The sequence below is a fragment of the Falco cherrug genome, chromosome 19, assembly GCF_023634085.1.
Source record: "Falco cherrug isolate bFalChe1 chromosome 19, bFalChe1.pri, whole genome shotgun sequence".
Lineage (NCBI taxonomy): Eukaryota > Metazoa > Chordata > Aves > Falconiformes > Falconidae > Falco > Falco cherrug.
The window spans coordinates 4,853,969-4,880,544 of NC_073715.1; the positions used below are offsets into that span (position 1 = coordinate 4,853,969).

The following is a 26,576-nucleotide window of genomic DNA, read 5'->3' on the forward strand; positions in this document are numbered from 1 at the left end:
AGGCTCCGTGATGGAGCGTGGAGAAGAACGGGCTAAACGTACGCAGCGAGACTTGGCTGCTTCCTCCCCTGCTCTTCTCACACCCATGGGTTTGCTGCTCCAGGCACTACATCTAAACTGCTGTCAAGATTCCCGCTGCGCGTAGGGAAGAGGGGGAGGAGAGTGCAACTTACTGGCCAGATAATAAGCGGCACGTTAGCTCGCATTAAAATCAAAGTCCAGCGTGGCTCTGCACCGCGTCTGTCAGCACCGCCGCGGAAGGGGCGGTGAGAACGTGGCCAGCAGCACCCTGCGCTGCCGCCGGCCAGCGCGCAGAGCCTCAGGGCCTTACCCAGCTTCTTGCTCACAGGCGAAACGGGCACATCTTCCAGCCGCGTTACGGAGAGGGAGGCAGGAGTCGAATTGCTCGCTGTGGATCGGGACAGAGACCTGCTAGCGCTCCTCTGCTCAGGCCGCTGCCTGAGAGACGAAGGGCTCTGGGAAGGATGCATGATGAGCGATTTTGTGTCAAAGTCTGCTATTCCATTCTCTAGTTCAGGCACTGCTGTAGAAAAGCACATGCGTTTAAAAGGGGCAGGCGGGGAGGACAGCAGAACGCTGACCACCTCTTTACCACAACAACAACAACAAAAATATATAAAAATAAAATCAGAAATCAAGGTGAGCTGCTCTTTCCTGAAGAGCCAAGCCAAACAACTGGGTACGCAAGGCTGCCCCAAAACAAAAGGATCACAAAAAGAGGCAGCTCCTCTGCTTTTTAAACACCAGGCGCCCGTCTCCAGTGCTACTTTAGAGAGACTAACCTGTTCTATCAGGCATGTCTGGCGCAGCGGGCTCGCAATCCTCCAGCTCTCTGGCATCAATCGAAAGCGCATCCAAACCTTCGCTGAGCGAGTCCACGGACTCCGTGTCGTGGGCACAGCCGTTGACATGGAAACCGTTAATTCCACCCTTCTCCGAGTTGGCTGATTGCTCTTCTTCAGTGGACACCAATTTACCGGGCTCTGGGAGGCCAGGGTTCGATTCAGCTTGGGGTTTCGGTTTGGTTTTCTTCTTCTTGTTCTAAGGATTAGGCATCCGCACCGCAAAGGGGGGGGTGGGGGGAGGGAAACAAAACACGTTAAGCTTAATTCCTGAAGTAGTAGCTGAATTAAATGCTTTTTCAGCCAGCCTGGCTGTTGATCCTATTAACAGTAGGAGGGATTTATTCAACAACGAGGACAGATACAGTGGCATTAATGAGGCGCGAATACATTATCCTCTCCGATGGCGTGCCAACAAGAGCGGCGTGCCGGGTACCGGCCGAAGGCGGCAGGGAAGCGATGGGAAGCAGCCAAGAGGCTGGCGGCTGTAACCCTGGCACGGCACCAGCCCGGGGTGGCTGCTGGGGGTGCTCCCAGCCAGATTCCCTGGGTGCTGCCAGGGTGCTCTGCTAGACCTCGCTCCGCTCCCACGTCCCTCATTTCCCAGCACACGGCTGCTCAGGCACGGGTTTCCCCCCCGCCCCCCCTCCTCCCCAGTTCCAGTTCATGCTGGTGCTTTTCACGTATTCCAAGGAGTCTTTTTTTGAATAATTATGGTTTTATTCTTCTCCTGGTGGATTCAGATATTATAATACCAAGGACTGAAACTTTGCAAATCTTTATTTAACCCTTTCACAGAGGTCTGAGCAAAGAACTAGGCAAAACACTCGAGAAAGCTTATGTGACAAAGAAATATATTTCCACAGAGCTCAGCATTAAACGCAACTGTTCAGCTCCAAAGGTTACCGATGAAAAATGGAACAGCGTGACTATCTGAACAGTGAATTACAGAGCTCTGTGGAAATAAATGGACCTGATAAAGATTTACTCCAGCGTGGGGCTGTGTGCACGGATTAGGGGTCCTGTAGAGGGTCAGCAGAATAAAAGTGACTGCAAGGACAGAAAGTCTAGAACCTTTTTTGCAGATGCCACGTTCGACACAAATGTGTCTGACAGCTAAATGAAATGCAAATGTGGCCAGAAGATGATGTTTACAACTTGCACTGAAGTTACCCTGTAAATCATTGCCCTGAACAGCCAGGCACCTGATAACCTAGCGATTATCTCCGTGCATCAGTTCTGCTAACATCAATATCCACGTTTGCTCTTCGGTTTCTTTTCCCGTCTAAATCACGAGGAATGCCTACCAGCCTCCCTAGTCTAAATCCTCAAAACAAGAAGGTAAATGCCTTAGGAAAAGTATATTTTAAACTCGTTACCTTTTTTTTGCCCGTTACAGTCCATTCTTTCAGTACTTCGCTGGCATTGCCTGAAACAAAACGCAGCGATGAGCAGCGGACGAGGCACCCGCTCCAATTTTTTTCCCCCGGTCACGTGGAAGTGCCTCCATACCTGGAGCCAGTTTCCTGCAGCTAAGTTTCAAGTCTCTTAGCTGATGTAATAAAAGGATCGGTTTCATTTTTGCTTTGGGAACACACTGCCGAACGGGACTACACCCTTACAACACAGGGCCAGGTCTTTCCAGGAAACAAATGAAAAAAAAAAAAAAAAGGGGGGGGGGGCAGGGGGAGGAAAAAAGAAATAATATTTTTCTTTGGCTCTGTCATACTAAAGGTTTAGGTACTTGGCAACCTGCTGGAGCATGTTCTGAACTCAAAGGTTACGTTCAGGTCAGATATCTGCTGGCCTTCTCTCCCCAGAGACACCAGCTGTGTCAGGATGCCCACAGCCTCAGGAATAGCTGTCATACCTTCTGTGGGCCAGAGGCAAAGCACAGTTGTCAGCGATGGCCAGCATGGAAATCAGAGCTGCAAAGCGACAGGCGCTGTCACCAGCAACAGCCCGTTTTTTCCAAGGTCAGAAAAAAAAATAATAAATAAATAAATAAAATCCATCGACTGCAGCAACGACAGCCAGACCCAAGAGAAGATGCGAGAGCCAGGTTTCAAAGTACAAACGGCAACAATTTGAAGCCGAAGACACTCCCGTTTTGTACACACGAACGAAAGTTTCTGGAATCGAGCCTCAAGCCTCCTTTATCTGAAGAGCTATCAAATGCTTCTCTCTGCCTTGACCTCCAGTTGAACAAACCCCAGCTAAAATTTGGGAAGAGAACGGTCTGTCCGTCACCCCTGCGGACAGAGCATGTATTGGATGCGCTGAGAAGCTACACGAGCTTCTGCTACTTCATGCACTTCACTTTCTGCACGAAGGCCGCCGCTGCTTCTGAAGCAGGACGGGAAAGATGGTACGCAGGAGCGCCAAAGCCGCCAGCCCCGCCACGAAACCAGCCGCGGTTACCTTCCATAAAGGCTTGCACAGTTTTGTCCACGCAGTTGTCAAAATGCTGCAGCACGAGGACGATCTCGTTGTTGCTCCTGTTGGGGACTATCGCACGCACCGCGTTGATCTGGAGGGAAGGAACACAGGGTAACGCGTCAAACGTTTGCTGTAGCCCACACGGAGCCTGCAGCAACCCTCCCGCGAGCAGCCTAAAAACCCGTAACCGATGACTTCCTTATAAAACTTTAATGTGCCAGGATGATTTAGCCCGAATAAAACTTGGCTTTTGACAGAGCTGCAGTTGGCTCCCCGACAGAAACATATTTCATCTCAGAGAGGAGATGAAGATAGAGCGTTCACCAGCTCTTCCGCGGCACGCGGTGAGTTAAAGTCTCAGAAGACACATTTACCTTCTCCTTCATGTTTTCAAAGGTTCCTCCTTGGGCCATCACGGTATTGGACTGCACATCAAAAATAAACCCAGATGGATCTGCGGAGACAAAGGAGAGGGAAGCTCTCTTCTGAACAACAGGCACCGAGAGACATTTAGAAAGACGCGAAGCAAGAGGTCAGCTCCAAGTTGGTACTTTGCCAAGGAGAAAATTGAAATCCTACAAATGTGCGGCGCTCGCCGCCTTGCCGCCGTACGGTTAGCAGCAGATTATTATCACATGGCTGATCACCCACCCTTGGTTAAGGACCAGGTTCTGCTTACCAACCCCAGTTAAATCCACTTTGCTGGTGCCCCCTCCCCCCCACCCACCCAAGGAGCCGATCCACTCCCAATCTCTGGGTCAGTTTTGATCCACGGATCAAAACCCCAAGTCAAAACCCACTAGCCCAGCGTGCGGGACGGAAGATCGCTGAAGATGAACGGTCCAGCTCCTCCGTTTTCATCTGAATCTTTTACCAAGCCCAACAATAAAGAGTTAACAAAAGCGCTAAAGCCTTCGAGCGGCATATTTAACAATTTCCTCCACCTGGAGATACAAATGGCAAGCAGACTGATAAATGGGTTTGAAGCTCCGGCAGCCTGTGTTCCCTGCCAGCTATGATCTCCAAGGTAATGCTTCTATGTTCCAAAAGAGACCCATAATTGAGACAGCCTTCACCAACGGGTTTGCTCCCTGCCAGCGAGCAAAGGTCACGTAAATCTGCGGGCCCCACCGCTCCTGCCGAGTGCCTGGCATCACAAATCCACGCTCTGTTTTCCTGCCCAAGGTCCCAGGCAGGCTAAATTTTGTATTTAGCAAACCCAAGGGAGATAGAGCTGTCGGGAGACGTGTTTTCCTACGACAGAACGTACTCGAAAGTGGTATTTTAGCTGTGGACGGTCCCGGGAAGAACATGTGTCCCTGGGCAGGGAGCAGCTGCAAGACCCCAGGGGTCTTCTGCGCTCCTATTCCATCTTGGAATTTTTTTTTTTTCCATGCTTTGCACAGAAAAAGCATCACCAAGCGCTTTCCAGGGAATCCACAAAGCCACCAGTGGATTTCCTCGGAGGGCATTTGACACCTCGAGCCCTGCACGGAGATCAGGACCCATCGGTTCCTCCATAAAGCTCCTCAACTGGTGGCTTTGGGGACCACCCGGGCCAAGATGCTCCATAGGGACGCTTGCCCGGTCACTGCCCTTTCTGCTTTAGCTCAGCTGATATTCCAAGCTGCTGATTCATGTTCTTTCCCTCACCTCCTCTAAATAACTCGTACGCGATTTTGAGACACACCATTGACTTTCGCGGTTCCCAGACATTGATGTAGCATTTAAACCGAGATGCCTCCAAATACAGTGACAGAATTGTGAACATGATGGAAAGGTCAGCCTCTTATTAAGGCTACAGATGAACGGTTAAATTCTTCCTCACGCCATCCTTACCCATTTCAGCCCCATGAGCGAGATTTTCTCAAGTTTCCCGAGCTCACAGAAGTTCGAGTTACCAACTTTCTAGTCCTTAATCTTGTAAATGGCTTTCAGACTCCCATCACCGAGTGAGAATTAGCAATCTTTTTTCAAAATCTTCCTTGCAGAGCAGCCACCAAGGACCCAGGTGCCAGGAAAGATGAAGTTCAGCTCCCCCCTGCAGCACATTTTCAGCTCCTCCATCCCATCCCATTCCCACATCTCCAATTGCAGGGGGCTGAGCTTGTCGGCACAGCTCGCTTTGAGCCGCTTCTCCACGGCCCAAGTCCTCCTGGTGTTCAAATGTTTATCATGCAAAAATTATGCGCCGGCGATGCCGCCATGTACATTTGATATTGCCCCTGAGCACTCCCAAGCATCATTAAAAGGGCTGCTGGCACTCGGGTCTCTCGCGACGGTGGGTATTTGCAAGAAGGGACAGAATTTAAAATGCTCACGCCCGCCCGGACCGAAGTCTGGCGGCCACCAGCGACTTCAAGATTTTTGAATTAAGATCCTTGCGGGAAAGAAAAGCTCCTTCCCAAAGCCAGGGCTCAGGCTGTGCATGTCATGTCTGACATGATGAGTCAGTCAGACGCTCAGACCGATCACTGTTGCATTAAAACATACACCCTGTTGATCTGATGCGATAAACCCCAGAGACGATGCCAACGGCCTTAATTGCTTCTCTGTTCATAATGGCATCCCCCAGAAAAATGAGGTGGTAAGAAATCATTCATCCCAAATCAGCTACTTTTTTTTTTTTTTTTTGCCTTTCAGTGCTGTTTATCGGACTAATCAACGCGCGAGCTCTTAAATAGAAACACTAACGATGCCAGGAAGAATCCACCCTACCAATATCAGTCTGCTCCTCCCGTAACTCCGCTAATTAGTCCTTTCTGTACGAAACACGTGCCAGAATTAAAACTACAGACCTAACAGATGCCTGGCTCCGCTTCGCGGGACACATGAAATCCGACAATTTCACACCCAACACCTCGAGGAAATCGAAACGGGGGCCGCTACGATCCCCTCCAGCTCCAAGCTGAGTCCTGGGCTCATTTTTGAGCCACGACAGGCAAATTGTTTCATCAGGAGACAGGGAAAAGTGAGAAAAGCACCAGCCTGACAAGCTCCACGGACCTGGTCCCAACCAGCATCGCAGAGGATGTTTTACGAAAGCCGACAGCGCTATTACACACAGGCATTTAGCTCCTCCGAACCCATCCAGCACTTCATCCCCGCCGCACCCACGTGGCCAGCTGACGGGAAGTTTCCATAGTCAAATAGTGTGTAAAAACTTAAAAAATATTTTGAAATCCTAATCTAAATGTCAGGTTCACCCTCCTGCCCCAGCCAGGACACTTGCAGGCGGATGGAACAGCCTACGTGCTTAAAACGCTAGGTGAACAAGATTCAGTTAAATCGTGAAACATTTATGGACTCTGCGGCTTCGCAGGTCAACGGGAACCGGCGGCGTCTCTCCCAGGGATAACACGGGAGACCTCAGCTAATGTGAAATAAAAAGCTCTTAAAGAAAAAAGGCACCTCGCTGCTCACTCAGAGCATCTCCAATTGGCTTTAATTACAAGCATCTTCAGCAGTCCCTGCGTTGGGAGAAGCGGGAGATGCCCGTGCCCAGGACTGCAGAGGTGAGTGGACAGGAATTAATGCTCCTTCCCAGGACAGGGGGGGGGGGGGGGGGAAAAAAAAAAATAAAAATCAACAACAACAAAAAAAACCACACCACACACACACCACCCAAAAAACCCAGGATACCATTATTCTATCGGTCTGTGCTTGCAGTCACAACGTCACAGCAAAGTACCCACAGATATCGGGGGGGGGGTGTAGGGGAATAAATCCGGATTTCCAAAAGAAGCATTCCATAGGGAGATGACATCTGTGGGAGCCTTCTGTGTTTTCACGGCTCCTGGGGCGTCGGGTATCGCACTTTGAAGCCACCAGACCACCACGGGCCACGTTTCACATCTCTCACGTGTCACGCTCTCCCTCACAAATTACACCAACACATAGTGCTATTTTTATTTTTTTTTCCCCTTGTAAGAACACTTCTCACTAACAGGCAACAGAGGTACCGACGCCAAGCTCTCTCCTCGCAAATGAGAGGCAAGTAAGGACTAAACCAGGGGTAGGATCAATATTCCTGGGTTTGCTGCTGTCGAGAAGATATTTTACCAACAGCAGAAAAAAACCCAAAAAAACTACACGGAAATACTAAGTTTCTCCATGATCCGAGGGGGAAAACATCTCCCCCACACGCCACCTTAAGCCCTCCCTTCCCCAAAATACGTTAAAATATTTGAGCGGGTCCGCTGAGTTCCTACGCTGTCCTTGCTTGATTTTTCTCCCTGCTCACCGCCTGGGGTGCATTTAAACTCGGGGTTTCGTCCCTCCATCAGCTGTTACGGAAAGTATTTTAATGCCCCAAGGACAGCCCTGTGATATTCCCGAGCCCGTGGAAGTGGCAGCTGCACTTCAGAGCCTTGCCTCAACAACAAAGCGTCCCTTTTTCTTATTTTCCCAAACAAATTTCAAGCACACAACACCGCCTTCTCGCTCCAAACTCAATATAGGAAAGCAATTGGTTCGCCAAGGCGTAGTTACAAAAAAAAAAAAAAAAAAAAAAAAACTTGCCACGTTGCGGCCAGAACAAGGCTACGCAGGCGAGAAATGGGACTCACAACTGGAAGAATTTGTTCCGAGGTGAGGAAATTAAACCTCCCAGGCATCCGATCTCCAGCAGGAGCTGGATGGCAGTGGGAGAGTTTAGCCCTCGGATGATAATGCCAGGCTAACCTTCCCAGCGGAAGGCCACGGTCATTTAAGGAATCGGAAGAGTGGGATAAAAAAAATAAATTCAATATGGAGTAAAAAAAAAAACCCACCCAATAAAACTTCTTGCAAATCAACTGAAACATGCCCATAAAACTGGGGGTTTCTGCAGGTATTTTCCTGCAAGGGCAGGAATCCGTACGGATGCAGCACGGATGCAGCTCTCCCAAGCACCCATCCTGCTCCCCAGGGGCAGGGGGAGCACTTGGGGCAGGGGTCTCGCTGCCCCCGTGGCGTTACCGCCCTGGCACGCTGCCATTCCCGGCTGCTCCCACTGCTGCCGTTCGATCCGGCGCTCCGCCTGCTGCGTTGGACGCAGGCAGCCAAGGAAGGCGCTGGGTTTTCTTTCAGCGGAGCCAAGGCAGCCCAGCCAAATGAGAGAGCCATCAAGGTAATTCAAACTGCGGGGCAGTCTTCCCCCTCCCATCTAATTTCCATCTACAAGTTTTAAAAAAATAAAATAAAAATTGAAAACCCACGCACTTCCAGAGCATCACACTCAGCAGAGCGATGCAGCCGAGGTTCCCAGGAATTCCCGGCATCACCCGCGTCCTCGTACCGCACCCCAGCTCACCCAGGAGCCGGGATCCCATTTATCAGGTTACAGAACACACGCTCAATATTCGCCCTTCTACGTTTTCGCCATCTTCTCACGGCGAGCGCTGCCTGGCAGAGGAACTCCACAACCTCCCAGTTTGCCCATTTTACAAGCTCTCCGGACACAGATGGAGAAAATCATTTGCCACCACCCCAATCTGCAAACCTGGTTTCTGCAGAGCAGGATCTTCTGCTCGACGGACAACGCTGTTCAACAAAGTACAAGCTTCAAATAAAATTTCACACATTTTGGGGGTTTGTAAAGGCTCGGGGTCCCTGCTCCAGCTGACACCCTCCCTCCCCAGCGGCCGACGCCGCAGACCTTTCGCCTTTACCAAATCCACGTAGGAGAGTTTTCCATCAATTGAAATGGCTCCCTGATGGATCCAGATGAGTAGGAACCCGAGCGCTGTTTTATTCAGGATCCTGGCACGCCTAAAACCGCGGCTGATATCCGATGGAAACAAGATTTATGTGATTGCTTTGTATCCTGGGGTCGCCAGTCATTCCTGAGCCTGGTGGCTGCTTTCACTCAAATCAATTAATCGAGTCAGAAGGGGGGATGAGAGGGAGCGCACACGCTTCGTGGGGGGGGGGGGGGGGGAAGAAAAACAGAAGCGCTAAGGATCCGAGATAGCAGCAAACCAACAAACCTACAAGACTCTGGGGAAGTATCTGTTTAGAGATCTGGCACCCCCGAGTCCACCTTTCCTTCAAATTTCTAAATTACCCCTTCTAGAATATCCTCAAGCTGAAACGAGCCATCCAGTGTAACCCAGACACGGACCTACGTGTGGACGCACGCCGCTGGATTTTGAATGGGGATAATTACATGACTGGTTTACAGATTGAACTGTTTTCTCCTCAGCACAGATCTTTGGAGTAAAGAGTTACTTACAGCCAGTAACATTCAGGAGTAGAACATGATTCTGTGCCCAACCTTTGCATATGCATTTTCAGAAGGCTTAAAAATACCCTCCTGAGTAGCTCAGATGTTCACTCTGTTCTGTGGCACTTCTAAGAAACAGGTGGGCTTCTGATTTGGTTTCAAAACTGCTGCATTATTAAAAATAGGTCTGTCTCGTTCCCCATCTCTCGGCACTTCTCAGCAGCCTTTTGTTACACTGCAAAGGGGTTTTGTTTTGCTTTCAGGAAAAAAAAAAAAAAAAAAAAAAAGAAACCAAAAAGACATTCCTTACCTGTCCAAGGTACACTCCTTTACAGAGGACTGGAAAAATATTTGTTGACTACATTAACATTCTAGAGCAGCAGAAAAGTAGTAATTGAAAATTCAATCACAGTCTAAAGAGGACAGGGCACAGCCAGAAGAGTCTGCAGCTTTTTTAACTCTCACCTTCCCTTATGTCCACACTGCCACCGCAACGCGGACTGGAGATGAGCCTGCTTAACAAAGCAGCGCGTATTTTATATCCCCGGTGGCAGAGGGAATTAAAAGCCTACTCTGCATTCCTGCTCGGTGTCAAATATTTATGTCTGAGATCCCTTTACTTTTCTTTAGGAACCCAATACATGCCAGCGCTTCCCAGCGGGCTCTCTCTACGACACACTCTGCCGAACAGCACCGAGAGCGGCGACTGCGCCCCAGCTCTCTCATTCGGCTGGGGATTTGCCAACCCCCTGAAGCCCCTCAGAGTAAGAGCCCCCCGTGTTTTCCCTCCCCTCTTGTCCCCTATAGATCTCTCTTGGTGTTCCCCTACCTACCCAGACCCGTTCATTCTCTAGATAAACACACCTTGAACTCAGCACCGATGACTGCTGGGCTCCAGCAGCGGCAGAGAGAAGCCAATTTCTTAATGACTTGGGCTGAGGCTTCTGAGAGCACAGGTACAAAATAGTGCATTTTAAAAATCACTCAAAAATTATCTTATACAGTAATTTCCATAACCGTTACTAATTGCTTTGAATCATGCATGGATCTAGCTGTCAAAGGACGGCTGGGCTCCTCAGGTAGACACCGTTTCTATGCCAAAGCTGCTAGGGAAAAAAAAAAAAAAAATCTACAGAGAACAAAAGCTCTTCTCTTGAGGTAGAGGACATGAATTGTCAAACCCATTCGCCTTAAATTATTAATTAGTAGTCAGTTCAAATAAAAAGAAAACCGTAACCCTCAACCCCCCTTCTCCCCTCACAACACACACACTTTGGAATTAATGTTTCGCACACGACAAATAAGATCCCTCCCTGAAATAAGCTGCTTGACACAAGAATGGCTTTGCCACTTAGAATGCGACGGCAGAAACGGGAGAATCGGCCTGTGCGTTTGAAGACAAAGCCAGGGAAAAAGCTTCGCTCAAACTTGCTCGGTGCCCCTCTGTGCCCGCCTCGAAGGAAAAAGATTGAACTGGGTCTAGTTTGAATTTCATCCCCAAAGGCCAGGACCCGAGCTGAGCTATCCCACCTCGATTCCACTCGATTCCGCTTCTTTCCAAACTGGATTCCTGGCAAGCACTTGCCACAGACAGGACAAGCAAGTCCAGGACAGAAGCCTGGCCTGGAAGCCTGGCACACACAGGGCACCGAGAGGGCGGACAAGGGCTGCCTCAGGAGCACGAGTTGTGCTGGAATTAATCCCATGAGGGACCCAGACACCCCTCAAATCCATCCTGACCGTACCCCGAGGTCAGGATGCACGCCAGGAAAATAAAAAAAGTTTGGCTCTGCAACTCTTCAACTGTTAAATCTAACACACACACCCCCCCCCTCCTGGTCTGACTGGGAAAACGATGTGATATTAACCTTATACAGGAACTTGTGAAATCAGAACTGTCCAGCTGGACGACTGAAATGCTACTAAAAATGTCACAAAATCCAACAGGTTATATGATGTCACTAAAAGAGCGACAACAAGCTGTCAAGGGACATCAGCAGCCTTGAAAGGAGTACAGCGAAAGGAATTAACCCCTTTCCTAATTGATAACTTTGGAATCGATAGCGCTGGTTATTGACATCTGATGATACCACGTTCACGTGCATCTTACCTTTTGTATTTTGCTTTTTAGACATCTCGGCGTGTTTGCTCTAACCGTCAGCTATACAGGAGCGGGGAGGGGGGTGGGGAGAAGAAATAATAAGAGTCCTCGCCCTTGAACAACGTAGCTGGCAGTTGCAATCCACGCACCGCCTTGTATCAATGCGGGAAACGGCAGAGAGCTGGTTTGGGACAGCAAAATCCCAGCTGCGAGGGCAAACGGGGTCTGGAGTTGTCAGAAATCTGCTGACAGGCCAGCAGAGCACTACAGCTCCTTTCCTCTGAAAAGCAACTTCTTGTCAGGCTTCCTGACTGCAGCAGTTGGTATCTGGTTCTGAAAAAGAAAGTAGTAAAAAAAAAAAAAAAAAGAAAGGAAATAAGAAAATTGCTACTGTACTAGCCAAGGTATACCCCGAGCCTCCCAGCTTGTCAGAGTTGTCCTGCTCACGGGTTTTAAGAGTAAAAAAAAAAAAAAAAAAAAATTTTAAAAAAATCTGTATTTTGCTTGAAGGTGTGGTGAAACAACTAGCCAGAAAAAAGTGACATTAAATATAAAGCCACAAGATCCCTACAGACTTGGTATGGTTTCAACAGGCTCGATTCAAAGACACTAGTCACTTAAGCACGCACGAGGTAGAACCGGGGAGGTTTAGAACTCATCACACACAAAAAAAAAACCCTAACACAAACACCACATTTACAGACTAAGAGCCCTCAGACAAAGCGGGCAGAGTGGTTCCTACACTCGGTGACAAGACGAACTCTCAGATCTCTCGTGTGTTAACGCAACCAGCATCCCAGGGAAAAAGCAAAATTCACTTTGCTGCCAGCACGAGCCATTTTCAACGCTTTCACTGCTTATTTCAACACAAAACACCAGCCTCCCCCACCGAGGCGGCGCAGGGGCAACTCCGCGTGGCGTTACATACGTGTCTTTTCGTCGCGTTCCTCCTTTAAGGAGCCGGGGAAAGCAGGGGCAGCAGGCACCACATCAAGTCGGATGACAGGTTAAACAAAGAACAACACTATACGCAAGGTGAGGAAACAATAGAGACCTCTCTGCCACGGCAAACCTGCTTAACCCCAGGGAAGGATCTGGCCCTGTGACAAAACCTCAACGTATTCACAATCAAGCAGGGGAAAAAAAAAAAAAAGCCACAAAAAATTGCAATTTTAATACGTAAAACACAGGTATCCGACGCTGCAAAAGATTTTAGTAAACATCCATCAGGAGACCTTGTACATTTTAGCAAAACGCACAGGCTCTTGAAAAGGAAACGCCAGCATTGAGAAACACGCATCTCATTTGCTCCATTATTAATTAGAAGTTCAACTCCCATCCACCCCGAGGATCAGGATTATTTTTAGGGATACGGTTCACCAGGCTGAGGAATGCAGCAAGGCTCCTGCCACCCGGCGACACTGCCCCAGGGTTTATCACCGTGAGCTTATTTTGATTTAAAAATAGACGTTTCCTATCATTAGAATTTCCCTTTATTAGCTCCCCAGGAGTTCCAAACTTATTTCTAACCAGTGACCGCAGCGATCTAAATCTGAGGCTGATTTGCTCACTGTCTGTGCAAAAAAAAAAAAAAAAAAAAAAAAAAAGACTGTGCAAAAGAATTTTTTACCTGCAAACAGTCCCAAAACAAGAGGCGATTACAAACTCCTGCCTTGCTGCCTTCAGCTCTCTGAATTAAACGCTTTCCTTCGTTTTGATGCCTTGAGGCGCTAAATACCACCTCGTAAAACCCGTGCCGTTTGAAAGCTCTGCTCAAAAAAAAATAAAATAGAGAAGCCGAAGAATTGAGCGAAGGATTAAGCTGCCGTATGGGGATGCGAGCGGTTCCCGAGCTCGACGCCTGGAGACTGCTGGCAGGTCGAGCTCAGCCGGCCGTGCTGGCGGGGCCGATGTGCTTTGGTTTGCACGATTACACCCGAGTTTCACTTCCCTGCCTGATTGCTTTGTGTCCACGACCAGGAAACGCTCGGCAGCGTGGCCATCCAGCTGCCAGGAACCTCCGGTTACCTCCTGCGATTTTAAGATAACATTGGGTCGCGAAGAAAGTGTTTACCACATTGACCCACGATGCCAGAGTCAAATATTTTCGGTATATATGGCTCAAGAGTTTTCAAAACCAACCAACCAACCCACGCTCACAAACCTGTGCTTTAGAGTAGTCTTTATAATATCATTTTTTTAAAATAAAGACGGGCATGCTTTAATCTGGAGGGAGCGCAGAAACACACAGGTAGTGACAAAAAGCTGTAACATCCCACTTGAGAGCATTTACCTGAACTCCCTCAAGTTGCCTCAAACTTAATTCATGAAACAAAGGAACATTTCAAAACCGCCTCTGCATGTACGTCCCCAAAAGCAAATATCTGCAAGAACACTTCATTCAGACAGAGCCTGTAAAACAGACAAACTGGGGAAAAAAAACCAACCAAAAAAACCCACACAAACCCAAAAGCTGCCAGTAAAGAAGTTATCAGGAAGCCTCAAAAAGCCTGAAAAACATTACACCTTATCACCCGAGAAATATAGTTGTACCCACTTCAAAGGAGAAAAATGAACAGTAATTAAGTCTTGGGGGGAAAGCAAACAACATAGAACAGGTTCTGAATTACTCCTTGGCAAGCTAAAGTCAAAGCAGCAAAGTAATAAAATAATGGATGGGAAACAAAACCCCACTGATGTATCTGATGAGTAGAAAACAGCAAATCTTTGCTCCTTGATGATGCAATTAATATTTCATCCAATATACCCTGTGGTGAGAATCGAGAGCCAGAGAATCCGAAGCAGCTCTGGCTCATGTCAGAATCAGGGTGCAGGCTGCAGTGCGACCTGCCTTTACCTCCGAGTCTCCCATCGGCTGGAAATTTCACCGCGGCTATTAGCCAGGAACCTTAAACAGATCGGGGGCGGGGGGGGGGGGGGGGGGAGGCTGTAAAACACAGGAGGGTTTTTTAAAACCCAAGCGGAAATTTTTAACACTGGTAAAATAGTAAAAGTTAACACAAATCCAAATAAATTCGTTAAGAGGGGTGAGCTCCTCCAGCTAAGGGCGATATAAGGCTTATACAGGGCACCGTACGCGTCTATAGGAACAGTAAAGCATCAAGACAAAACCGGCAAGAAATCTACCTGCAGGATTAAAATAAAATATCGTGGTTCTAACAGAATTGACAGGGGAGCAATATAACCCGCGGAAACCCAACTCCCTCCCGTTACAGAGCAAGCAAGCTCCTCCCCGAGCTGCCTGCATTCAGCCGGTAACGGCAAACTTTTCCAAATCCCAAATCCCGCGGGAAAGGCGCATTATTGTTCAACACACAACTACCGGCAGATTCCGTCTCATGAAGGAAAACATTTGGAATTTTACAGACAGAGAGTTAAAAAAGAAACAACTTCAAAATCCCCCACTCGCAGCACTGGTTTGCTCCGTCTAGACGGATTATTTGAGTAAACTTTCGGGACCAACAGCTCCCCATTTGAAGGAAAAGATGATGAAGAGTGAAAAATTTGTCTGGATTTTTGTTTTATTGTTATTATTAGTCTGTGGAAGGTGCTTTCGCTGAGAAATCTGGAGTTCTGAAGAATAGATAAATCTGGTGCTGGGATCTCGGGCAAGCGGTGGGTTCTCCCCAGCCGCAGCCTCGTGCCCAGCTGGAGCGTTAATTCACACCGTACAGTAGCATCTGGCTAATTGGCTTTTGCGTTAAGTAGTCCCTTCCCAAGCTATTTTAATCTTGTTGATCAAGCACGTAAGAGTCGTCCCTGTGAGTACACACAACAGCATTTCGGTAGAATAAATTGTCCTGTTTGTAATTTATAATCATTCTCAAATAAAAATCCATTTTCCGAGACTTCAGCACCTCAGAGGACCCAGGTATTTATCTACAAGCAGTGCCGCCGCCCCCCCCCCCCCCCCCCCCATAATGCACTCACGCAAGAAGGGAATTAATATAGCATCTCCTGACAAAAAAAAAGCGACTATTACACTAGAAATTCAGGAACTTATTCTACCTGTCACAGAACACAGCTTGGAGGAGCAAGTTTAATAGCCCCGCTGCACACGGGAACACGCCGACATCCCAAATTCTTATCGCCTTTGCTGGGTGCTGCCGGCCCTAACGCAGGGCACAAGCACAGCCGGGTTTTTCCCAGAGCTCTGCGGAATCCCTGGGGAATTTCCACAGCATCGAAACCCTAAGATTTTTTCAACAAATACCTGTTAAGTTACAGCAGAGCAAAATAAGCCTGTTCATCCCTCATGTTCCACAGATGCCTCGGCCGTTTCTGTTTGAAGAACTAACTTTTTTTTTTGCCCTGGACCAGAGCACGGAAGACATCAGGTTAGCGTTTTAATTAAAGCCAGGCAGCTTTATTACGCTGCATCTGAAGGAAGCAAGCACACTGTTCAGCAGTGAGCGTGGCACAAGCCCGACAGTAACCCGGGGGGGGGCATTTCCCCCCCCCCCCCCCCCCAAGACAATCGGTTTTCAGAAGCTCCTTCCAGCAAACAATGGCTCGGTCAGAGCAGGCAAGGAAGGAGGAGCACGGAGCGCAGGTCGGGAAGGTCTAATACCAGCACCCACCGCCAAATCCCTGCCTGCACAAAGCTTCTTTTTCTACCCTGGCCAAATCCTTTCATGGTGCTGGATGAAGGCTCATAAAATGGTACACTACAAAACAACCGTTTTAGGACTGGGGGGGGGGGGGGGGGGGGAGGAAATAGTTCCTTAATATCACTCTTGGGGTTTGGGTGGGGTTTTTTTTTTTTCCTCCCCCCAGTATTTCCTCAAGAATGAACTGAGCATTTAACCTCAGAGATAATTAGCTGTCTATATTCTGTTTAAATCCACACATTTATTGTTCTTTCACCAAATGCATTATGCAGAGCACGACTGGGCATTAGCTATTCTCAAACATCTACCTCTTGTAAGCTAATTGTGCATCATTTTGCAGCACAAAGAAGTAAAACTACAGATTTCAGGTGACAAAACCTTCCTGGTACCCATTCAGGTGATGCTACAAAACCCCACTCAGTGTGTTTACAAATACTTAAACAGATAAAAGAGCAGACCACCGAGTTTTGCGTTCTTGGATTCCTGGTCAGGCACTGTTTTCCATACTCACTTTCCAGGTAAAACAGGTATTGGGAATTGCTGGTGGGATTTTTGACGCTTTACACAGCGATGCAAGCGAGCAATTGAACAACACTGAAACGCTCTGGAGTTGGACACCGATTTTTGCTTTCCTGAAGGAAAGATCTCCTCACACTTTGTCTCCTGGTCCTCCCTCCATCCATCCCAAGCTTTCCGTATCCCTTCCTAACCAGCCTGCCCAGGCGGGAACAGCTGCGATGGGAACTTGCACATGTATGTTTGTCCTGTGTAATTCTGCGTGCACCACTGCTATTTTTAGATCGTATTTGCCAGCGTTGTGATCTGGAAGAGCCTCGGTGTCTTGCCAAGAATTGTTTTATATTTATGGATAAACACATGGCTTTCAGATATATTTTTACCTTTTTATCCCATGTATCTAAACATCAGAAGATTTTGAAAAGGAAGGAAGGAAAAAAAATGGCAAATACTGCAGGAGATGACACCTTTCATTGCTCTACTCTAAATGGTGAAAAAAAATCCTTCACCTCCCCCAGTTTAAAAGGGGTGAATGGCATTACTGTAGTCCTACTGGAAATCTTCCCTCTGCCACAGCTTTTTCTGATTACAGCAAATCTCCAGGTCCGTTATCCTAAGAGCGAGCTTGAAAATATTAAAAGCAAGCCATATAGTTTAATTGCCAGATCTATTATTTTTTTTTTAAAAACGCAGTACCTAGCTTTATCCCCTTCAGACTGCAAGTCACCTTTAGAGCTCCTTTGTCCTGAATCCAACAAGAATCTTCTGCTTGGGGGTTGCATGGCTCAGAAAAATCATAAAATATTTAAACGCCCCTTGAAGAGTAAGCTACAACTACAAAAAAAAAAAAATCCTTATGCAGCAGACAATTCCTGCAAGTGGATTTTAGTTTGCCAAAGCTGAGACAACAGTAACCTCAGCAGACACGGCTGTGGCCACGTATATGTCACGTATAGAACAGCGGCTGAAGGCACACGCAACTTCCACACACATCGCGTCCCCGAGTTAAGACGGGCTGCCTGCGCTTTGCTGGCCCACCGCACACAAACGACGTGCTGACCGGAGTATTGCAATAAAGGAAATAAAACACCGAGGCCCCGAGCACCAAGAGCTCAGAGCAACACTGTGTGATGGCAGGAGGGTGACAGGGGACCCCAGCAGGACCCCAGGGGGCACGTCCCACGCTCCCCAGCCGCCAGAAGGTTTAGCAGGCGGTACGGAGGGCGAGGAGAAGCTGCAGCGCTGTCAGAGCCACGCTTCCTCCCCTCCACCTTTCAGGAGGCAGCACCAACACTGACCGTAGGCACTTCTGGGGAGATTCCACCTTTATTCCTCAATCCCAGCGCAGCCAAGGCTGCGCTCCCACACCCCATCCACCCCCCAGCAGGTTATGAGGGATGCCAGAAGCTGGGTGCCAGCTACGGTCACTCACACAGCAAACACTGATGCCCACTGCCCTTTCTGCTCTCCCAGACCTCCTCCACATCCCAAAAACCTCCTGGATTCAGGCTCACGCTCCAGCCAGACTGCTTAACAGCACTCCTCCAGCATGTATGAGCAAGTCCTGCTTAGGAAGCACAAAGTCCCAGACCCTGAGAGTACAGCAACACGCTCCACGCCTGCAACTTTCAAGGCAAAAAAACTCAAAAACTCCAGCACCCCAAAGAAAGACGCAGCAGCCAGAGCTAACGGAGTGGGAAATGCAGCAAAGTTAGTGAAAAGTAGTCATAAAAAACTCAAAATCAAGAAAATAGCTACCAGGCTCTAGCAGGAGGCTGCAACAGCTCCCACAGGTAGTTGGTGGGGAATTTTCTGGCGATTGTTCCCAGTTTACCTCCCATCAACTAACAAAGGTTCCACACAGAGGCTTTTGTTTCTGTTTGGGCATCAGCTCCTCTGACAGCCTGATGATGGCAAGCTGCTTTGCAAGAGAATTGATCAGACCATCACCCCTCAGTTATGGCCAAGGAGGATGATTACACCAGGGGAACCATTAAGGCACCCTCAGAAAGAAATCCCACACCCCTCACAGGTTTTTCTCCCCTTTCCAAACCCAACAAAAATCTTATTCTTCGCCTTCCTTCCTACAGAATCACAGCTTGTCTCTGCGGGCAAGGCGACTTCCCAACTTCTCTGCAACAGCTCCCTCTGCGGATACATGAACGCCTCTTTCTGCTGATCATCAAAGGTAAAACAAGAACAGCACCGATGAGCACCAACGGGGGAAAAAAAAAATAAAAATGTGGGGACCAAGCACTGGAAGCCAACCTTTAACTCACTGCTGGCTTGCTTTCTCATGGAGAAAATCCCGAGTGGATGGGGGCGGGGAGAAGCCAAGCTTTAGGTGTGCTAAAGAGCCCTGTGGAGGTAGAGGGGAAAATATCATTTCCCTCTTTGCAACTCAGCCTGCTTTTCCTCATCCTCCTTCGTTAATTATTTGTGTTACAGTAAGAGCTAAAGGCCACAGAGCAAGAGCTCCGAGAACACCGGGAGAAGATCCCTGCCCCTGGGATTTACGAGCCAGGTCGGTACAGGAGGAGAGGCCGGGATGAAGGACAGCGGGTGGAAGCAATGGGTGAGCTGGGCTCTGTGCGTGTACCGGCTGCGGCATAAATAATGGATTAACACTGCTGACCGCCCCCCCCTCCACTCTCCCCCCCGTCGCCCTGACTCATCACGGGCTGCCCCACACCCCCTTCACCCCCCAAAAAACCTCCCACTGCTTCATCCAGGCCAACCCACAAACCTCCTTCTGCAGCCTCCCCTGCCTGCCCCACCTCCACCCCGACTGCAACCCCTGCACTCCCCCCCGGGCCCACTCCCCCCCCCCCCCCCCCCGGCCTGTGCTGGCTGCCCCCTCCCCATCGCTGGGGGCACCGGGGGGGGCACTCCTCCCCAGCCCCCCTCACTACCACCCTTTCCTCCCAAACCCCCTTCACCCCGCACAGGGCACCCCCTTCCCCACACAGCACCCCTCTTGCCACCCCGTTTCCTAGCCCACCCCCCAGGTCGTTCCCTCCTCCACAGAGCCCCCCCGACCCCCGCCAAGGCCCCTCCGACGCCCCCCCGACCCCCCCCCACGGCCCTTCCGACGCCCCCCCGACCCCCCCCACGGCCCTTCCGACGCCCCCCCCACCCCTCACAAGGCCCCTCCGACAGCCCCCCACACCCCTCACAAGGCCCCTCCGACAGCCCCCCACACCCCTCACAAGGCCCCTCCGACGCCCCCCCCACCCCTCACAAGGCCCCTCCGACGCCCCCCCCACCCCTCACAAGGCCCCTCCGACGCCCCCCCCACCCCTCACAAGGCCCCTCCGACGCCCCCCCCCACCCCTCACAAGGCCCCTCCGACGCCCCCCCACCCCTCACAAGGCCCCTCCGACGCCCCCCCCACCCCTCACAAGGCCCCTCCGACGCCCCCCCCACCCCTCACAAGGCCCCTCCGACGCCCCCCCCACCCCTCACAAGGCCCCTCCGACGCCCCCCCCACCCCTCACAAGGCCCCTCCGACGCCCCCCCCACCCCTCACAAGGCCCCTCCGACGCCCCCCCCACCCCTCACAAGGCCCCTCCGACGCCCCCCCCACCCCTCACAAGGCCCCTCCGACGCCCCCCCCACCCCTCACAAGGCCCCTCCGACGCCCCCCCCACCCCTCACAAGGCCCCTCCGACGCCCCCCCCACCCCTCACAAGGCCCCTCCGACGCCCCCCCCACCCCTCACAAGGCCCCTCCGACGCCCCCCCCACCCCTCACAAGGCCCCTCCGACGCCCCCCCCACCCCTCACAAGGCCCCTCCGACAGCCCCCCACGCCTCACAAGGCCCCTCCGACAGCCCCCCACGCCTCACAAGGCCCCTCCGACAGCCCCCCACGCCTCACAAGGCCCCTCCGACAGCCCCCTACCCCTCACAAGGAAGGCCCCTCAGCCCATTTCCCCACACGAGGCTCCTCCGACCGCCCCTTCCCCACACAAGGTCCATCAGCCCCCTCCCTTCTCCCGACAAGGCCCCTCCCGACCCCCCTTCCCCACACAAGGCCCCTCAGGCCTCCCCCTTCCCCTCTACAAGGCCCCTCCCGACCCCCGGGCCCGGCCTTCGGCTGCGCCTTCCCCCGCCAACAACCCTCCTCCCGGCCCCCCTGCTCGCTCCGGGCCGGCCCCGCGGCCCCGGGCTCCCCACACTCACCGGCCACAGCGGCGGGACCCGGCCGCCCCCCGCCCCCCCCCTCACCTCAGGCCGCCGCGATGCACCGGGGAGGAGGTGGGGGCCGCGGCCCGGCAGGAGCCCTTAACCCGCGACAGCCAATGGGAGCTCAGCCACCGATCGTTGGCCAATGGCGACGCGAAGCCTCCGCACCGTGCCCGCCCTCCTGCGTGAGTTAGCCAATAACAAGCCGGGAAAGGCCAGGCTCGGCCCGCCCTTCTTCTCCGCCAGCCATTCAGATGCGACGCGGGGGCAGGGCTGAGCGCTCCTGGCCAATGAGGGGGCGGAGCGGCAGTCCTGGGCGCGCGGAGGGAGGTGTCCTGCCAGCCAATGGCGAAGCGGCCCAGCCGACGCCACGGCGAAGGCCCCGCCCGGTCCCACCTCCAGCGTGCGAGAAGGGCGTGGCCAACTTCCGCCCAGAGCCAATCGAATCCGGCGATGCCAAGGCCCTCTCCTCCCCGCCCCTGCGATGGGCGGGACGGGGCGGGGCGGCGGGTGCCGAACGTGGACGGAAACTGCCGAGAGCCACCGCCCTGCAGCGGAAACACCCGAACGCCTTCCGGGAATGCCCGAAGATGGGGGGCGGCAGGGGCTGAGGTCGGGGCTCCACCGGTTCGCGGCCCCGCTCCGCTCCCAACGCCCCCAGCCCCGGGCCGGTCCCGCCCCGCCTCGCCCCCAGGGGGTACTGGGGTCTGCACAGACCGCTGTGCAATAATTAGCACAAGGCCCCGTGCGATGGTTTGCACGAGTTCGTGTGCGATGGTTTGCACAAGTTTGAGTGCAACGGTTTGCACAAGGCTCCATGCAACAGTTTGCACAAGGCCCTGTGTGATGGTTTGCATGAGCTCACATGCGATGCTTTACACAAGCTCCTGTGCAATGGTTTGCACAAGCTCCGTGCAATGGTGTGCACAAGCTGATGTGCAATGGTTTGCACAAATTCCCTGCAACGGTGTGCACAAGCTGATGTGCAGTAGTGTGCACAAGCTCCCGTGCAACGGTGTGCACAAGCTAATGTGCAGTAGTGTGCACAAGCTCCCGTGCAACGGTGTGCACAAGCTGATGTGCAATGGTGTGCACAGGCTCCCTGCAACGGTGTGCACAAGCTCCCATGCAACAGTGTGCACAAGCTCCCATGCAACAGTGTGCACAAGTTCCGTGCAACGGTGTGCACAAGCTCCATGCAATGGCGTGCACAAGCTGATGTTCAACGGTGTGCACAAGCTCCGTGCAACCGTGTGCACAAGCCCCCATCCATCACTCCGCAGCCACCCCCGTGCCACAGCTGCACCCCCACCCCCGTGCACCCCCCGGCCCCCGCCGTGCATCGCACCGAGGAACGAAGTCGCAGCAAGAGCCAAACCTCGTGTTCACCATCGCCACCCGGGCTGGGGGTCCCCGGGGCGGTATCACCCCCCCGCCGCCCTCCGGGGTCCCACCAGCTCCTCGTAGGCTTCCTGGAGCTGGATGAAGCGCCGCTCCGCCTCCTCGCCCCGGTGCCGGTTGTGATCCGGGTGCCAAACCTTCACCAGCTCCCGGTAGCTCCGGTGCACGTCCTCGGCAGAGGAACCCACCGGGAGACCCAGCACCTGGGGGCCAAAGAGATGCGCTGGGGTGGGACCCTGCCAGACCCCCCCCCCCCAGGGCCATGCGTGGGGCTGCGTGTGCCTTCAGCCACTGCAGGGGACCCCAAAAAGAGGGGGTGCCCCACCCCCCTCGGACACTGCAGGGGACCCCAAAAAGAGGGGGTGCCCCCCGCCCCTCAGCCACTGCAGGAGACCCCAAAAAAAGGGGGTGCCCCATCCCCCTCAGCCACTGCAGGAGACCCCAAAAAGAGGGGGTGCCCCCCCCCCGACCATGGCAGCATCCAAACCCAATGCCCCCCGCATCCCAGTGAAGCATCCCTCTGGTACCCCAGGGTACCCAGCACTGCATCCTGCACCTCGGAAAACCCCACGCTGGGGTGGGACCCTGCTAGACGCCCCCCCCCCAGGGCCAGGAGTGGGGCTGCGTGTGCCTTCAGCCACTGCAGGGGACCTCAAAAAGAGGGGGTGCCCCCCCCGGGCATGGCAGCACCCAAACCCAACCCCCCCCCGCCCCAGTGCAGCATCCCCCTGGTACCCCTGGGTACCCAGCACCGCATCCTGCACCTCAGAAGAGCCCACTGGGAGACCCAGCACCTGGGGGCCAGAGAGATGCGCTGGGGTGGGACCCTGCCAGACCCCCCCCCCAGGGCCATGCGTGGGGCTGCGTGTGCCTTCAGCCACTGCAGGGGACCCCAAAAAGAAGCGATGCCCCCTCCGGGCATGGCAGCATCCAAACCAAATGCCCCCCCCCCTCCCAGTGCAGCATCCCCCTGGTACCCCTGGGTACCCAGCACCGCATCCTGCACCTCATACGCCTGCTGCTGCCGCTGGCTCCAGCTGCTGGGTTCCAATCCTGCACCGCGTTCCCGTGCCGGGGAGCCACTGGTGAAGCCCAGGATCTCTGCCAGGAGCCGGGTGGCACGGAGGGGCAGGAGCAGCAGCTCGATGGTGGCACGGGGCAGAGCCAGGATGGTGCCCAGCACCCCGGCGGTGATGCTGAGCCCACGGCAGGCGAGCGGGGGCGGCGAAGGCCAGGCATGCCAAGCCTAGGTGGTAAAGCCGGGCGGCCAGCCGCGGCCGTGGCATCCCACCGGGCTTGTAACGCCGGTGCCGGTGGGCAACAAGGCTGGCGGCCAGGCTGGTGGGCAGCACCGCCAGCACCCGGCCTTGGAAGAGGAGGGAGGTGAGGAAGGCTGCGGCCAGGGTGCTGGGTGCCTCCGCCGTCTGGTCGCCCACCGAGGACACCAGCTGCACCCCCAGCCCCACGGCCAGGGGCTGTGCCAACAGTGCCGGTACCCAGGGCAGCCCCAGCGCTGCTGCCAGCCCAAAATACATCCCCACCACCACCTGCCCCACCAGGCGCAGGGGGCTGGGGGCTGGTCCCTGGGGACCCCTGGGGACCCCAGCCCCGTTGGCAGCAGCCACCCAGCCAGGAAGGTGCCAGAAATCCCAGAGCCACCCGCCGCCGAAGCCGCCCAGTGTCAGCATCCAGAGCAGCGCGTGGCTGTCCCGGCCCAGGTAGATGTGGTGCAGCCCCAGTGGCCCCCCCAGTGCCCACAGCCCGTAGGCCACCAGTAGCCGCTTGGCCATCTTCCCACCGGCTGTGGCAAATGGCTCGGCAGGGCTGCCCAGGGGGGTCACCGCCCCGGTGGGCACCAGCACAGCCCCAGCATCCAGCACCCTGCGGGATGGGCAGTGCAGTCAGGGACCCCAGGTCACGCTGTCCCGCACCGTGTCAGACCCCTCCAGTGACCTGGGTACCCACCCTGGGGTCCTATGTGCCCACCCAGGGCCACTGTGTGCCCACCCGGGGTCCCACGTGCCCACCCAGGGTCACACATGTCCACTCAGGATCGGTATGTACCCACCCAGGGTCCTACATGCCTACCCGGGGTCCCACATGCCCACCCAGGGTCCCACATGCCCACCCAGGGCCACTGTGTGCCCATCTGGGGTCCCACGTGCCCACTCAGGACCAGTATGTACCCACCCAGGGTCCCACGTGCCCACCCAGGGTCCCAGATGCCCACTCAGGACTGGTATGTACCCACCCAGGGTCCTACATGCCCACCCGGGATCCCACGTGCCCACCCAGGGTCCCATGTGCCCACTCAGGATCAGTATGTGCCCACCCAGGATCCTACATGCCCTCCCGGGGTCCAACACGCCAACCCAGGGTCCCACGTGCCCACCCAGGGCCACTGTGTGCCCATCTGGGGTCCCACGTGCCCACTCAGGACCAGTATGTGCCCACCCAGGGTCCCACATGCCCACTCAGGATCAGTATGTGCCCACCCAGGATCCTAGATGCCCACCCGGGGTCCCACGTGCCCACCCAGGGTCCCACGAGCCCACTCAGGACCGGTATGTGCCCACCCAGGGTCCTACATGCCCACCCGGGGTCCCACATGCCCACCCAGGGCCACTGTGTGCCCACCTGGGGTCCCACGTGCCCACTCAGGACCGGTATGTGCCCACCCAGGGCCTCACATGCCCACGCAGGATGGGTGCATGCCCACCCATGGTTCCCTGAGCCCACCCAGCACCCTGTGAGCCCACCCAAAGTCCCCTGAGCCCACCCAACACATTATGAGCCCACCCATGGTCCCCCTAAGCCCACCCATGGTCCCCTGAGCCCACGTGGGGCCAGTTCAGCCCCGCAGCCCCCCCAGCCCCCATGCTGGTGGGGGTCCAGCCTGCCCTGACCCACCTCTCCCCACGGAGCTCCCAGCGGCACCCCTCCCCCCGCCAGACTTTGCCCCGGCACGTCACCGGGCAAAGGGCACAGCACCGGCATCACCACACCGGCATCACGGCACTGGCATCACAACACCGGCATCACGGCACTGGCATCATGGCCGGCATCACCACACTGGCATCATGGCACCGGCATCACCATGCTGGCGTCACCACACTGGCATCACTGTGCTGGCATCATGGCACCAGCATCATTGCGCTGGCATCACCGCACTGGCATCACTGCACTGGCATCACGGCACCATCATCACCACACTGGCATCATGGCACTGGGATCATAGCACTGGCATCACCACACTGGCATCACCACGCTGGCATCACGGCACTGGCATCATGGCACGGGCTTCATGGCACCAGCATCACCACGCTGGCATCATGGCACCAGCATCACTGCGCTGGCATCACAGCACTGGCATCACTGCGCTGGCATCACCATGCTGGCATAACAGCACCAGCATCATGGCACCAGCATCACCACACTGGCATCACAGCACTGGCATCACCGTGCTGGCATCACCATGCTGGCATCACAGCACTGGCATCATGGCACCGGCTTCATGGCACCAGCATCACCATGCTGGCATCATGGCACCGGCATCAGCATGCTGGCATCATGGCACTGGCATCACTGTGCTGGCATCACCACGCTGGCATCATGGCACTGGCATCATGGCACCATCATCACCACACTGGCATCATGGCACTGGCATCACCGCACTGGCATGACTGCACTGGCATCACAGCACCATAATCACCACGCTGGCATCATGGCACTGGCGTCATGGCACAGGCTTCATGGCACCAGCATCACCATGCTGGCATCATGGCACCAGCATCACTGCGCTGGCATCACAGCACTGGCATCACTGTGCTGGCATCACCACGCTGGCATCACCACACTGGCATCACGGCACTGGCATCATGGCACCAGCATCACCACACTGGCATTACCACACTGGCATAACTGCGCTGGCATCACCACGCTGGCATCACGGCACTGGCATCATGGCACCAGCATCACCACACTGGCATAACTGCGCTGGCATCACCACACTGGCATCACGGCACTGGCATCATGACACCAGCATCACCACACTGGCATTACCACACTGGCATAACTGCGCTGGCATCACCACGCTGGCATCACGGCACTGGCATCAGCATGCTGGCATCATGGCACTGGCATCACTGTGCTGGCATCACCACGCTGGCATCACCACACTGGCATCATGGCATTGGCATCATGGCACCAGCATCACCGCACTGGCATTACCACA

The 26,576-nt window shown here is 53.8% G+C and overlaps 2 protein-coding genes across 11 annotated transcripts in view; both read right to left on the bottom strand.

Annotated features, from left to right (window-relative positions):
• SPATS2 (spermatogenesis associated serine rich 2) overlaps positions 1-21,446 on the bottom strand; it is a 32,015-nt gene extending 10,569 nt beyond the window's left edge. Inside the window, exons 1-7 of one of the 10 annotated variants that reach the window (XM_055696886.1) lie at positions 20,984-21,446; positions 11,618-11,941; positions 3,677-3,756; positions 3,285-3,393; positions 2,243-2,292; positions 804-1,062; positions 332-541 (exon numbers count right to left, since the gene is read on the bottom strand). In XM_055696886.1, the coding sequence (XP_055552861.1) occupies positions 332-541; positions 804-1,062; positions 2,243-2,292; positions 3,285-3,393; positions 3,677-3,756; positions 11,618-11,642 (733 nt within the window). In that variant the 5' untranslated portion in view covers positions 11,643-11,941; positions 20,984-21,446. Of the gene's footprint in view, positions 1-331; positions 545-803; positions 1,063-2,242; positions 2,293-3,284; positions 3,394-3,676; positions 3,757-4,102; positions 6,825-10,371; positions 11,305-11,617; positions 11,942-13,238; positions 13,724-19,023; positions 19,392-20,938 lie in introns of those variants that run through there. The other 9 variants (XM_055696881.1, XM_055696883.1, XM_055696885.1 and 6 more) reach the window with 9 other exon arrangements.
• Positions 21,447-22,308: 862 nt separating this feature from the next.
• On the bottom strand, positions 22,309-25,310 carry DNAJC22 (DnaJ heat shock protein family (Hsp40) member C22). Its single transcript, XM_055696900.1, is given in 4 exon segments — positions 22,309-22,545; positions 23,349-23,562; positions 23,564-24,223; positions 25,253-25,310. Coding segments are annotated over 3 exon segments (963 nt in total). The 5' UTR covers positions 24,133-24,223; positions 25,253-25,310; the 3' UTR covers positions 22,309-22,365.
• Positions 25,311-26,576: the final 1,266 nt, after the last annotated feature.